General features: G+C 33.1%; 2 protein-coding genes across 2 annotated transcripts in view; both read left to right on the plus strand.

Annotated features, from left to right (window-relative positions):
- Window positions 1-8934, plus strand: part of LOC105359946 (putative uncharacterized protein DDB_G0291608) — a 44030-nt gene extending 35096 nt beyond the window's left edge. The window contains exon 5 of the mRNA XM_011496717.1: window positions 8692-8934. Within this exon, the coding sequence (XP_011495019.1) occupies window positions 8692-8934 (243 nt within the window). The remainder of the gene's footprint in view (window positions 1-8691) is intronic.
- Window positions 8935-10431: 1497 nt separating this feature from the next.
- On the plus strand, window positions 10432-10649 carry LOC105359602 (homeobox protein DBX1-like). The gene has a single exon (XM_011496228.1). It carries the CDS (start codon window positions 10434-10436, stop codon window positions 10647-10649), a length of 216 nt encoding a protein of 71 aa, XP_011494530.1. The 5' UTR covers window positions 10432-10433.
- Window positions 10650-14810: the final 4161 nt, after the last annotated feature.

Below are 14810 nucleotides of genomic sequence, written 5' to 3' on the forward strand. Positions count from 1 at the left end.
TTCGTACTTCTAAGTTTCATACATATTGATCATTAATTTCATCTGATCAAATAAATATTGATGTACTTGCATTATGTATTTTTTTCACATATATGATATTTAAATTGTTACGCCATTGTTGAATCGAATTGTCGAATTGATAATGACAGATTGACATAATCGATAATGTTATCGGGGAAAAAACCAACTAAAGATAAAATCGTTTAATCGAATGAGATGTGGACGGAATTTATGTATTTTTAAATCAAAAAAAAAAAAAACTCGTAGCTGCCAATGAAGGAAAATGAAATTTACAATGCGATGGAAACTAAAAATTCTTTCGCCTCATAATTTCGTACTTAAAAATTTTACGAAAATTCAACAAATCATCCCAAGAAGACTTTTCCTTCCCGGGCCTCCTAATTCCCAGCGCTTAGCGCCATTCTCCACGAGAACGGTCTGCTACCTCTCTACTACCCTTTTCTTCTTCCGTCTCCCCCTCCCCGCCACCGACCATGGACCAACGCTGACTGCAGCCAATCGCTTAACGATTACTCGCTCTCTCACTCTATAACGCATTTCCAAATGCGAACGTTATATTAAAGCCACGCACGCCTCCTCGGTGAACCGCTTGGGTGGAAAGGGTGCCCGAAAAATAAAAGATCGAGACGATTAGGCTGACTCTGGGGAACTTTACTTATGAATTCACAATCAAAAGCTCAGCGAGCTTTAAAGAATGTATTTTAAAGTACCGAGATTGTAATTTTTAGCACGAGACTTTGACACTTTTCAAAACTTCTTACCTCGCCGCTTAATTCTTTAATTCGCTCGCCTATCTCTCATTTCTTCTTTCGTTTTTTTCGTTTTGTTTTTTGTTTCTCATTTTTTGATCTTCTTGACCAAAAGGTATTCACGTACATAGCTTTGATAGTATATCGAGCCTTGAAAAATCTTCAAGTCGTGCTATCCCGGAAGAGACATATGGCCACGGAGCCTCTAAAACTTTAAGCACTGCTGGGCTTAATCGTTCGAAATTCTTAGATAGAGAAGGGAACATTCGACTCTCGACCCTGAGCGCAATCGTCTACGGATTTTCTCCCGATGCCAATCATCCCAATTGCCGAAAGAGAGGAGCCGCAAAGCCAATAGATCCATCGGTCTGTTATTGAATCGAAGCCACGGGTGCTGCGCGTGAAAATGAACATCCGACACTCGAATGCGCCATCGCTGGCAGGATCCTCGAGAACTCTCGTGCGTTCGAGGGTGCCGCGAGAAGGATAAGGCGACTCGCGACAGCCACACCCGAGACGGATAATCGCGCATTATCGCCGGCCCCGCAGGCAAATGACGCCGGAGCCGAGGATCCCTCGAGTACGTCGCAGGGCTCAACGAGGAGGGACGGCTGACTATGAGATTAAATTCCCGCTTGCGCCTCCTTATGGTGATTTCTTTCTTTGGCGATTGCTCTATAAGGGAATCGCGAGCATTGCTCGGAAGTATTGTGCCGCGCCCTTTTCTTTTTTCCACTGCTGAGACTTAAGAGCTGGACATTAATTAATTAAAGCGTTTTCAATTAGGCCTACGACGTCTTTGAATTGGATACTTTATTCGAGTTTCGCTTACATCCACGATTCACCATCTACCTCTCTCTCTCTCTCTCTCTCTCTCTCTATCTCTCTCTCTATCTCTCTCTCTCTCTATCTCTATCTCTCTCTCATATATATATATATATATATATATATATATATATATTATTCTTCTCCTCCAAACTTTCATTCGATATTGTGAAATGCATCGCTGCATCTGCATACTTTAGATGTGGCTTTTCTCGTTATCCTTGCCACTCTTTTACTACAAACGAAGATAATATTATTGCCGTTTAAATGACAATTACCACGTGTTGAGAAATAAACCATATACCTTTCTTCCTCTTCCTTTGCTTCCTCTTTATTATAAAGCAATAAAATTAAATATCCGTGCTTTAAGAACTACAATAATGGACTCTCGTTTTACCGATTTACGATACATTTGAAATTATAGTGTATCGTCTACAATTTCATTTGCTAGACGAGTTTTGTTAAAACTTTATTACGGAAAATAAAGCGCAAGCCAGTTGATTTTCCTGTCGACTATATAATACGAAAGTTTATAATAAGTATGAGTATTTTATTTTCTTTATCCATTGTGTAATTATTGATCAATGGTTTGGCCTCATTGTTAGCGAACGTCAATTTTCAGCGATCCAAGGATAAAAAAAAATGTCACGAACTTTTATCAGAATGTCCGAGTCAAAATTAATAAATGCTATTGTGCAATTGCTTAATATATTTTAATATATTTAGTACTTTGTACATCGTGATCGTAACATATCCTTAAACTTGGTGATATTAAATCCGTCAAGAAGAGATTAATAATCGTTCCTCCGATCCAAATTGACGTTTACGAATTAATCACACACCGTATCGATAAAGTATGCTTTGTCTTTCATTTTATAACCACAGCTTATTCAAGAAATACCGTCCTTTACTCATGACAATCATTGTCGGATCGAACATAGTTTGAGTTTGACGATGACGTTCTTTTTTTTTTATTTTGTTTTTTGTTTTTTTTATTTATCCAATGCTTTTATTAAATACGATAACTCTAATGTTTCGAATCCATTATCGTTCTACACTGTTATCGTTAGCGCCCAGTTGGGCGTATTATCTTTGAATTTACAACATGCAAAATTCTGTATAATTAATGCCAATTTATGCTAAATGACAGTTCATTAGAGAGCAAAAAAGTATAATAAGTCTTCATTATAGTTTCCTACGGGTGCAAAGTGAGAGCGTAAAGGAAAGAGCGGCAAACTAGCAGAAACAAAACAAAATGGTATTTCGTGAGAGAAATGGCTTTACGTCTAATTACTCGACTATTGCCTTATCGATTTTATGAATAATAAGTAAAGATTGATTGATTAATATGTTTAATTAATAAAAAAAAAAAAAAAAACATTTGTATTTCAACAAATACGTTAATTCACAATTGGCCTGATCTTTTAATTAAAAATACAAGAATTTTAATACAGACACACATTTCATTATATTGAATGAAGCCAAATGTATGTAACATTATAGAAGTATAAGCATTCCTAACAATGAGAATAATAATTAATAGTTGTTAATTTTATTTGAGCTAATAACATTTGAGCTAACAACTTTTAATGTATTTAGCAACTACTTTTATGATGCTTATGATTTTATAATCATAAGTACTCAACATGTTTAAATTGTCTTTCTGTATGTTTAGGGCGTGGGTGTGGGCGTAGATTGAGTATGTGTGACAAAGCAGAGAATGAAGTGAGGGAGAGAGCGAGATAGGGGTGAATGTGCGTGCGTGCGTGCGTGCGTGCGTGCGTGCGTGTGTGTGAGAAAGAGAGATTAAGTATAGAGGTGGTCTAATTATAAGTTAAAAGCCATATTTTAAATATAGATCTAATTTAACGTACACTGATAAGATTTCTAATTAAATTCTAAATAAAGTGAAGCAAAGAATAAAATAAACACTTATCCTAGAAATTTTATTTTTTAAACTTCTCAAAAATCTTTTCACGCACTATACACGTTGTAACGTATAATGAATATACCAAGACCATATAATGTGTTTTAATTAAATAAAGTTTTTCAAATAATTTTCGCTCGTACTTTCATAATGTAATACGCATCTAAAGTTGGTAAAAAGTCATTTTAGTTATAAAAAGTCAAGTTTAGTAATTTCATATTTTATGTTATTTGTTATTTTTATTTTTTTTTTTTTTTTTTTTTTTTTTTTTTTTTTTTTTTTTTTTTGTTTTTGTTTCTTTAAAAGCTTAATCAATTTTACCGCATTGAAATTAAAATTTCACCAGATATGATCTTAAGATCTCGGTTGAGAGTAAAAGTAAATCAGTGCTTATTTTTTTTATAGAAAAGCATAATTAACAGAATGTCGTAATCGAACGTGCGGCGTAAATTTAAGCAAAAAGTAATAATAAACACTTCAGCCGACAGCCAACAGCCAAACGCTCGCGCAAGAACCTTCGAGCTAAAGCATAATAAACGAAGAAGAAGAATGGAGTCTTCTATTATATTAGGCTAATTGCATCGCTAGACTTGTCGTTCCAATTCATTAGTCGCTCCTGCATAATTCATCATATCGATGAGACATAGTAGAGAGTGTAAAATCCTGTGCTCCTGATACAGTTTGCCAAGATGAATGGTCCAAGTTACTCGAGGCGTGCGGAGGAAGGAGTTGAAGGGAGTGAAAATGTAAGCGGACTCGCGTGCGCGGAGGAAATACTTTTCCTGGCGATTTAACTTGGCGGAAAAGCATCGAGGCCGTTGGACTATTACGTGTGGGAGCTTATACACACACACACAAGCGGCTTTGTTACTTTTGTTAGCTGCGGCTCATTCTCTCTTTCTCTCTTAGTCTGCCGCTGACGGTTCAATCAATCACAACTCAACACTTGTATTCGATGTATACATGTGCAATATCGAATGCAAGGAAAGAAGAGAACAATTTCAAAAATTTCCGTACCCTGCGACCGAGTTTCACTGCCTAAATATTAATAATTATAAGGCATCCCTTGTGTTTTTCATGAGTTGTTGCCGTTGTTTTTTTTTTGTTGTTGTTTTTTGTTTTTTGTTTTTTGTTTTTTTTTTCCAAGCATTACAAGCTTACTCAATTCACAAGCGACTTTACGTATTTTTTTAAATTTAATATCTTCGAAAGAAGTTGAAATGTACCCTAAGTGTGAATATTTAGATCTGTAAAAGATATTTCTACATTCTAAATTATCAATACGATGTCATACGAATAATTTACTTTCATGTATTTTCATTGTTAAGAGTATTTGCGATTCGTCCACAATATGACAAATACATATCGTGAACTTTATATCGATGTAATAATTGATAAGACAATGAATTTTTTATACAAATATTATAGAATCTATTAATAATTTTGACTTAATGAACTGATGAGGATTTAATTTATAATAATAATTATCAATATTTTCAACAAACTTTGCAGCAATTGAGGCATACACATTTCTTTAGTAATTTACTTGTTGTTATTACAACGAATTTAAATACAATAAATTCGTACTCATTCGCTGAAAATTGCTATTTCTCCTTATTGAATATGTACCAAATATATCCGTTCTCAATGTGCGCCGCTAATTTTGATCATTTTTTTGCTCTTTTATCATTCTTTCCTTTTTCATTTGGCTTCTAAGGCTTTGCGATGAAAGATAAAAACGTAAGGTTAATTTCAAAGTCTCTGTGTTATCATAATGAAGGGCCCTGAAATTCATATTGATATGGAAATGCCTAAATAAATGGGATGCGTCGAGAGAGAGAGAGAGAGAGAGAGAGAGAGAGAGAGAGAAAAGGCAAAGGGACCATAAGAAATAACGCCGTGTTTGTTGAGAGGACGAATTGCCTCAAAATTAGCAAATATAGAAGATAATAGTCAGAAAAAATGAATCGGTAAATTGACCATCGGTAAATATAATCCAATTTTGCAAGCATCACGCACAAAGAATTAATTCTCACTTGATTGATCGCTCGAGTATTCTATCTTTAGGTGCATAAGAATAATTTTTCTGACGATAAAACCGAACTAGCAAGCGGAACATCGATGCCCAACTCGATAATGTAAATGCACTAATTGCATATATACGAAGAAAATATTATCCTTCGAATTGAAAACTCGGTGCATCCACAGTGCATTAAAAGGCCATAAATTTCAAATTCAGCCCTTTCTTCGGGAATATCGTGAGGAGAAAGGCGAGTGAAGTAAGGCGTCGTCGCGGCGTCGCGTTAGGCGCGAGAAATCCGTGGTGTCGCGGGGTTGGCGAGTGTGGCGGTGAACGACGACGAAGACGGATGGGGGCAGGGGGAGTTCGGGTCCCACCCTCGAGAACGAGAGGGTGGCGCATTACAGAGGGTGTCAAACGCACGCGACCGACACGCGTCGAAATGAAAATTCGGGAAGCTGCTTAGGTAAGTCGATTTTCTCTCGGCTCGTGAACGCTTTGTCTACAGGCCTCTTTTGCCGACCCTCTATTACTCCCCCCCCTCTCTCTCTCTCTCTCTCTCTCTCCCTCCCCCCCCCCCCCCCCTCCTCACCTTATAACGATGATTTGAATAATCACTATTACAATTTATTGCTATTAATCGCGCACAGTCGAGTGGTGTTCGTTGGCCCTTAACCCCTTTGACGATTGCCAAGTCTCGAAGTAATCGGCTCGTTTCGTTTGATAATCTACGGAGTTATTTTGACTCGGTGATTACTGATCATCAGAAGAGATAATTTTTCTTGATCATCGTAGGTCGATCATCTTTTGAAATAATACGTTTTGTAAATTAGTAAAAGTATTGTTTGAAATTCATATAAATTCATGATCAATTATAGCCAATTAATACTATCTAATGCTGCACGCTTTCTAGTGAGCAGTATATTGTCAAATAATTATTCTTATGAAAATATAAACATTTCTTTATGAAAATGTAACGTTTAAAATTAACTCGCGTTTACATTCTCTTAATAATGTATTGCATTAAATTTTTTTTTTTTTTTTTTTTTTTTTTTTTTTTTTTTATACAGATTTTATTCTATTCACTATAATTTACTTATGTTATTTACTTATTATATTAATTCATAATTTTTCCAATTGCACACGTGCATATTAATAAAAATAAGAAAATCATGTAGTATTTTATATGATAGGGATTAAAATTATATTTCAGAATATAATTCATGGATATGATTTCGATACAATCTGACATGAGTATTTATGACTATTACAGTAAAACTTTTACATCATTTATTGAATTGGAAATTTCTTTAATAGTGATGTCGTCTTTTTTTTCTTTTTTTTTTAAATTTGTTGCCATACCTTTTGACATCCAACATAGACATTAACAAAATTCTACTATAAAACAATAATCAATTTGACTGACATTCTTATATGATAACAAAGATAAAGTACTTAACTTCAAATGCAAATGAACGAAGAAATATTGATTTAGTAAAAAATCAACTCGTACTATTAAAGTAATGTATATTGTTATTTTGTTATACGAGCTCATAAATTTTCCGCTTATTGATCTCTTTCTATGTATCAACCGTAAATTTAAAGCTTTTTCATTTAACTTACATTGTCCATTGCTTTGCTCAGGACATAGAAATCAACAAAGTTAAGAATTTCCGCAATAATTTTTACACTTCGTAACATACCAGTGTTAGCCAATTTTAAACATTAATAAATGTTTAAGTGATTAAAATGTTTATGAAATTGACACGAATCATTTGAAATGTACATATAATTAAATTCAAAATTAAGTTCTTTTTGTACAAGCAAATAATATTATATTTGATAAATTAAATACTAAAATCGGCCATCAAAAACAAACGGACTAATTAACATTTTTCATTAAAAAGATGGCAAAAGATGATAAAAATTGATTAGTTAAAGTATATTTAAATAATGTAAGTAATGTTAAAATGTAATAATATCTTTAGCATGATTTTATTTTTAATTTTAATTCTTTTGAATATTATCGATATTTCATATTTTATTAAATTTACGCTATGATTGCTAAATGTAAATTATAATATTTTTCATTCTCATTAACCAGTTTACTCTATTGCTCTATATAAACAAAAATCGATATTACATTTATATTTATAATGTTTTCTTGATATTAAATGAAAAGAAAAAGCCATATATATATATATATATATATATATTTCAGTAAAAATACAACGGATTTTAAAAAGTAATGTGAAAATAAAATTTTTTTATTATTATTAAATTACTAAAGTCGTAATTTATAATTTTAATACCAATTTTAAAATGATCATAAAAATAGTATTGATCTAACCATAGGCTAAGAGAGCAGCATTTTCAAATTATTACTTACACTGCTTCTCTCTCTTTGTTTATAAATAAAAAACTCCAATGAAATTTTCGCTTCGTATTATATATAATCTTTATTGAATAAATCGAAGATGAAGATGTGTAAATTCACAGAAGCACATGTTGGTAAGTAATTCAAATTCCCTCAATTCCCAATGGCTCGTTTAGAGAGAGGGATAAAGAACACAACGTTGATACGGGGAATTCGATTATGGTAATTTTCTGTCGTCCTCTTCAACATAAACCGATGAAAGGGAATGTAGGGTTAGAAACCCAATAAATAGAAGAGTTTCAGTCTATACATGCAGCTTTAATGCCTCTATTGATTTCACACGACAATCCTATTGTATTTGACTTGTGACTTTAATATAATACAAGCTTGCAATCTTATATATATATATATATATATATATATATATATATAAGTGTATGTATATATGTATGTAAAAATTAGAAGTCAATTGCCGATAAGAAAGAGTAGGAACTTTTAATTAGGTTATTTTCATTCTTCAAATGACTTTGAAGAAAGTATTTCTTCACATTGATTTTAAAGGCGAGAGCACATTGACCTTACTTAAATTTGACTTTTGGGGTAGAAAAGGCACAATCATTTTAAGAATTTGATAATATGCACTATTGCACTTATACAAGAGCAAAAATATAATCTCATTTTCACAGCGACTCGATGCCACGCATTAGGATAGCCGTGAAAATCACTCACACGAGACATATTATTATAAAGATCGATCATTGGTGCTTCGCAGGTGAAGATCTGGTTCCAGAATCGGCGTATGAAGTGGCGCAACAGCAAGGAACGCGAACTCCTGGCGACGGGTGGCTCCCGCGAGCAGACCCTACCCAACAAGAACAATCCGAATCCGGACCTCAGCGACGCGGACGGCGACAGGCAGCGGATGGACCTGAGCGACGCGAGTCCTCTCACCAGCCCCCAGAGGCCGGAGGATCACAGTGACAACGAGGACGATGAGGAGATCAACGTCACGTGATAAAATGTCGAGGGACGCGTCCTCCTCGACAGGCGAGCGGCCTAAATTTAATTAATCGGCGGTTGTAGAATCGATTGTGCCGCTGAGGTGGGACGGATTAGTTTTGGGGAGGAGGGCCAGGAGGTCGTTTACGCGTATACGACGTATACGACGTTGGAGAAGACGTATAATTCGTAGCTCGGGCCCGGCCGACCACCGACCGCCCGTACTCTCCTCCCATTATCATCGACAATCCCGAGCGTCGCATTGGTTAGCTCGGGCCAAGGGTGATCCTGAGAAGACTCTCACTGGAGTAGGCATGCATTTATCAGCGATAAATGTAGCGCAGTTAAACGTAAATGTGGCCATTTATCGGTGTATTTAAGTGGCTCGGGCGTTAAGCGGTTACGTAAATTTCATGAGACTTGGTCTGGATGTTATTGGTGAGTCCGGTGGGGTTGGGGGGGAGGGGAGGGGGGGAGAGGCAACGACTCGAGGTAATGTTTTCTTGATATTAAATGAAAAGAAAAAGCCATATATATATATATATATATATATATTTCAGTAAAAATACAACGGATTTTAAAAAGTAATGTGAAAATAAAATTTTTTTATTATTATTAAATTACTAAAGTCGTAATTTATAATTTTAATACCAATTTTAAAATGATCATAAAAATAGTATTGATCTAACCATAGGCTAAGAGAGCAGCATTTTCAAATTATTACTTACACTGCTTCTCTCTCTTTGTTTATAAATAAAAAACTCCAATGAAATTTTCGCTTCGTATTATATATAATCTTTATTGAATAAATCGAAGATGAAGATGTGTAAATTCACAGAAGCACATGTTGGTAAGTAATTCAAATTCCCTCAATTCCCAATGGCTCGTTTAGAGAGAGGGATAAAGAACACAACGTTGATACGGGGAATTCGATTATGGTAATTTTCTGTCGTCCTCTTCAACATAAACCGATGAAAGGGAATGTAGGGTTAGAAACCCAATAAATAGAAGAGTTTCAGTCTATACATGCAGCTTTAATGCCTCTATTGATTTCACACGACAATCCTATTGTATTTGACTTGTGACTTTAATATAATACAAGCTTGCAATCTTATATATATATATATATATATATATATATATATATAAGTGTATGTATATATGTATGTAAAAATTAGAAGTCAATTGCCGATAAGAAAGAGTAGGAACTTTTAATTAGGTTATTTTCATTCTTCAAATGACTTTGAAGAAAGTATTTCTTCACATTGATTTTAAAGGCGAGAGCACATTGACCTTACTTAAATTTGACTTTTGGGGTAGAAAAGGCACAATCATTTTAAGAATTTGATAATATGCACTATTGCACTTATACAAGAGCAAAAATATAATCTCATTTTCACAGCGACTCGATGCCACGCATTAGGATAGCCGTGAAAATCACTCACACGAGACATATTATTATAAAGATCGATCATTGGTGCTTCGCAGGTGAAGATCTGGTTCCAGAATCGGCGTATGAAGTGGCGCAACAGCAAGGAACGCGAACTCCTGGCGACGGGTGGCTCCCGCGAGCAGACCCTACCCAACAAGAACAATCCGAATCCGGACCTCAGCGACGCGGACGGCGACAGGCAGCGGATGGACCTGAGCGACGCGAGTCCTCTCACCAGCCCCCAGAGGCCGGAGGATCACAGTGACAACGAGGACGATGAGGAGATCAACGTCACGTGATAAAATGTCGAGGGACGCGTCCTCCTCGACAGGCGAGCGGCCTAAATTTAATTAATCGGCGGTTGTAGAATCGATTGTGCCGCTGAGGTGGGACGGATTAGTTTTGGGGAGGAGGGCCAGGAGGTCGTTTACGCGTATACGACGTATACGACGTTGGAGAAGACGTATAATTCGTAGCTCGGGCCCGGCCGACCACCGACCGCCCGTACTCTCCTCCCATTATCATCGACAATCCCGAGCGTCGCATTGGTTAGCTCGGGCCAAGGGTGATCCTGAGAAGACTCTCACTGGAGTAGGCATGCATTTATCAGCGATAAATGTAGCGCAGTTAAACGTAAATGTGGCCATTTATCGGTGTATTTAAGTGGCTCGGGCGTTAAGCGGTTACGTAAATTTCATGAGACTTGGTCTGGATGTTATTGGTGAGTCCGGTGGGGTTGGGGGGGAGGGGAGGGGGGGAGAGGCAACGACTCGAGGCAGCTCGATTTTGTAAATATAGTGTCGCGTTCGGTCTTGGATGTAATTGGCGAAATTTGTTTATGGAATCGGTAGTGGCGAAGCTAACTGTGGTGAAATAATGAAGCCCATGAAGTATATTGTGAGCCCGTTATTTTTAATAATTATTTATTGCGAAGACAACTGCTTTTACAAAGTTGTACAAAGTAATCGAGGCGGACGAAAGTTCGGCGACAATTGTTTGCAAATTGAGAATTGAGGCGATCGATTCTCGATGTAGAATGAAATACTTTACTCGCTTGGGTGGAAATTATTTATACCATGCTAATTTAAATATCATAGAAGGCATTTTATTACTTATCGATTTTCGTGTTTTAATAATGGTACTTTCCAATTACGATGGCAGTCTTTGAAAATATATTCAAAATGTAGCTCGCGATGATATTGTCGAGAGTGACGATTTAATTTAACATTTATAGTTAGGCCGAACTTAAAACTGTGATTATTATCGAATTATAAGAGACGACGATACGTTTTCCTTCCATTGTATTGCTCGATTATCGCATTAAATGTTTATGAAACCAATGATAAATGATTCTTTCGCTACTCTATCTAAATCCAAAATGATGCATAATATAAAGTTTAAGTATTCCGTTGCTTCACGGACGCTATGTAGAATGATATTATAATAATAATAATAATAATAATAATAATAATAATAATAATAATAATAATAATAGTAACAACAACAACAACAACAACAACAACGTGCGTAGCGATATTAAACGAAACTTTTACTTCTTGAGCTTAAAGATCGATGACACGATACACTGTTCAATTGTTTGCTGTAATTCAATGAAATACATTGGTACTTGATTGCATCTTACAAAAATGACGTTACTTTTTCAATTTATACATTAAATTTCAATATTCTTTCTTTTAAAGATGGCGAATTATGAAGAATAATCAATGTTTTTTTTTTTTTTTTTTTTTTTTTTTTTTTATCAAGTAATATCGATAATTTGGCGTCTATACGAACAATCGGTATGGCAAGATAATTCCATAAATATCATTGAATATTGAAATTCAATTTACATTTATTCCTTATGATCTTGCAAATATTTCTCTAATCTTTATTATTATTAATTATTACCATTAATATGAATTACTATTATTTTTACAATTATCCTTATTATTATTAGGATTATGATTATTATTAATGTACATTCAAGTAACTGGAGTATTAAATAATCTTCGACATCATTCCGTTAACGTATTATAGTAGTAACTCGCTTTTAAAATCGCTCGTTTAAATTATTTTATATTGAATTATAATTCTCACTTTAATAAGGAAATATCAATTTTTATGCTATTTACTCGTAATTTCTTATATAATAATCGATCAAATTAAAATTATGATTACTTTGTTCAACAATGCTTTAAAGCTTTAAAATTACTAAATCAGTATGACGTGTTATTTAATAAAATAATATATTAATCATATATGCATTTGTTTTTTATTCTGAAATTCTTCATTTTATTAATTTGTATCGTGTTATCACATCATCTTTACATACTATTTAAGAAAATGGTGTAAACATAAATAGAAACGATATTCTTGGATAGTATACGAAGTATCTGTGATAATTAAATAATATATATTAAAGTAAAAGAGAGTTTAGCCTTTTTAATAATTTTATCCAATAATAATATTTGTGTACGAAACAATGTGTTGAAAAAATACTTTCACACAAGATGATAGTCATAAATTTTGAATAGCCACGAAATACTTATTGGATAATTCGATTTTTACAATGTTAAATTCTAGTTGAACGTTGAAAATCATAATTAACCTAAAAAACTTTCTTTAAAGCACTACGATAACAAAATATGGAACTATAGAAAATTAAGACATTAATTTCGCTACATTAATGGCCCGTTCGTGCAATCGATTCTATATTACTAAATCAATCGTAAATTGATATGAATTTTAAAATAGATAAATTGTTAAAATGGCATGAAACAAGAGAATTTGTATAATATAGTTATATCAGAGGGCTTGAATTGCATTGATTATTGTGATTTCAATTACATAAAAGGAAAATACTATTTATATCTTTCCAAACATTTCGACTTAAATGTTTCCAATGCAATTCGATGGAGACTATGTTTTCAAAAAAAAAACAAAAAAAAAAACAAAAAAAAAACAAAAAAAAACAAAAAAAAAAAAAACTAAAGTGACTTTGTTTTTTCTAAGCCAAAGTACGTTTATGAATGCAACTTAGCGATTGTAATATATTGTAATTAGTCATTTGATGTATCAGTGGAAAATTTCAGTTAAAAAGGAATTTTTCTGGTATCAATAATAATTATTGTTAAGTCATGAATCGTAAAGGATATACGTATAAGTATGACTGTATTACGAAAACGTGCGAAATTTAAAAATGTAATTGTAATTGTATATATATATATATATATATATATATATATATATATATATATAAATATAATTACAATAATATATAATAGTAAATTACATGTAATATAATATAATAAAATTATTCAAAATGCGAAATAATCAGAAGTTTTATTTGAAATTTAACAAATATTTCTTCTTATGTAAATAAGGGATATTTAATGAAGTAAAACTAAAATAACAGATTATTATTTATTATTCGAGAAAATTATTAGTTACTTTTATTAATTTATCGCTTGCTATCTGCTTGAAAAACAAAAACTCTTTCTTATTTCTAATCGGTCTTATTAAACTATGTGTAAAATGTTCTATTTACAGCTTTATTGTATTTTTTTTTTTTTGTTTTTTTGTTTTTTTTTTTTTTTGCTTTTAATAATTGACTTTTCAGACAGTCACATAACGATAATTTTATTTTATATTTTAATAGAGCCTAGTCAATAATGATTTGCATCCCGATAAAAACAATGAGCTATATTAAATAGTCAATGGAATTTGATTAAAAATTTCTTCGATATAGTGATAAATTCAATTCGAATATTGATTGACATGGAAATTGATCTTTCTAAAAATTGCAATTAATGATGTTTTCAATAATCATATATTACACGTAACAAGACATCCTGAGTCCTCCTATGTAATCCATCATTACAGCGGCCACTGACAAATAAGGTATCTGTACTACAGTACTTGAGTGACAGTTGGTATTTTTAGTTTATTAGAATGGGAAAAAAAAGACGTAATTTGAGAGTACTCTTTCGTATTATCATTAATCATATTAAAATGTAAAAAAAAAAAAAAAAAAAAAATTGATGTTTTCATTTGCAATTCCAACGTAATATGTTATATTGCAAAATACATGACAAGTTGAGTATATTTTAAAACATATAAATTTTCCAAAAACATATTATATATTCAACGCGTTACAAAAGCATGAAAAGTGACATTAATAATATTGTATGGCTTAAATTTTGCAAATTTTGCAGAAACATTAATTTTTGGACAAAATTAAGCACAAGATTATAATCATTTACAATTAATTTCATTAATTTAATAAAAGTTTGAAGTTTTGCAATAACTAAAACCTTACATTTCCACGTTTTCATTACTCTTACTCAATTTGTAAGAATTTTCAGTTAATATAAATGTGTACGCGCGCGCGCGTGTGTGTACGTAATTAATTTTTTTCTTTAAATGACACAATATCGAATTGATGATCTATGATCATCGAT

This window comes from Ceratosolen solmsi, unplaced genomic scaffold (assembly GCF_000503995.2).
Source record: "Ceratosolen solmsi marchali unplaced genomic scaffold, CerSol_1.0 scaffold29, whole genome shotgun sequence".
Lineage (NCBI taxonomy): Eukaryota > Metazoa > Arthropoda > Insecta > Hymenoptera > Agaonidae > Ceratosolen > Ceratosolen solmsi.

What these genes read in the sequence shown, in the direction of transcription:
- LOC105359602 (XM_011496228.1), top strand. Translation starts at nt 10,434, where the DNA reads ATGAAGTGGCGCAACAGCAAGGAACGCGAACTCCTGGCGACGGGTGGC.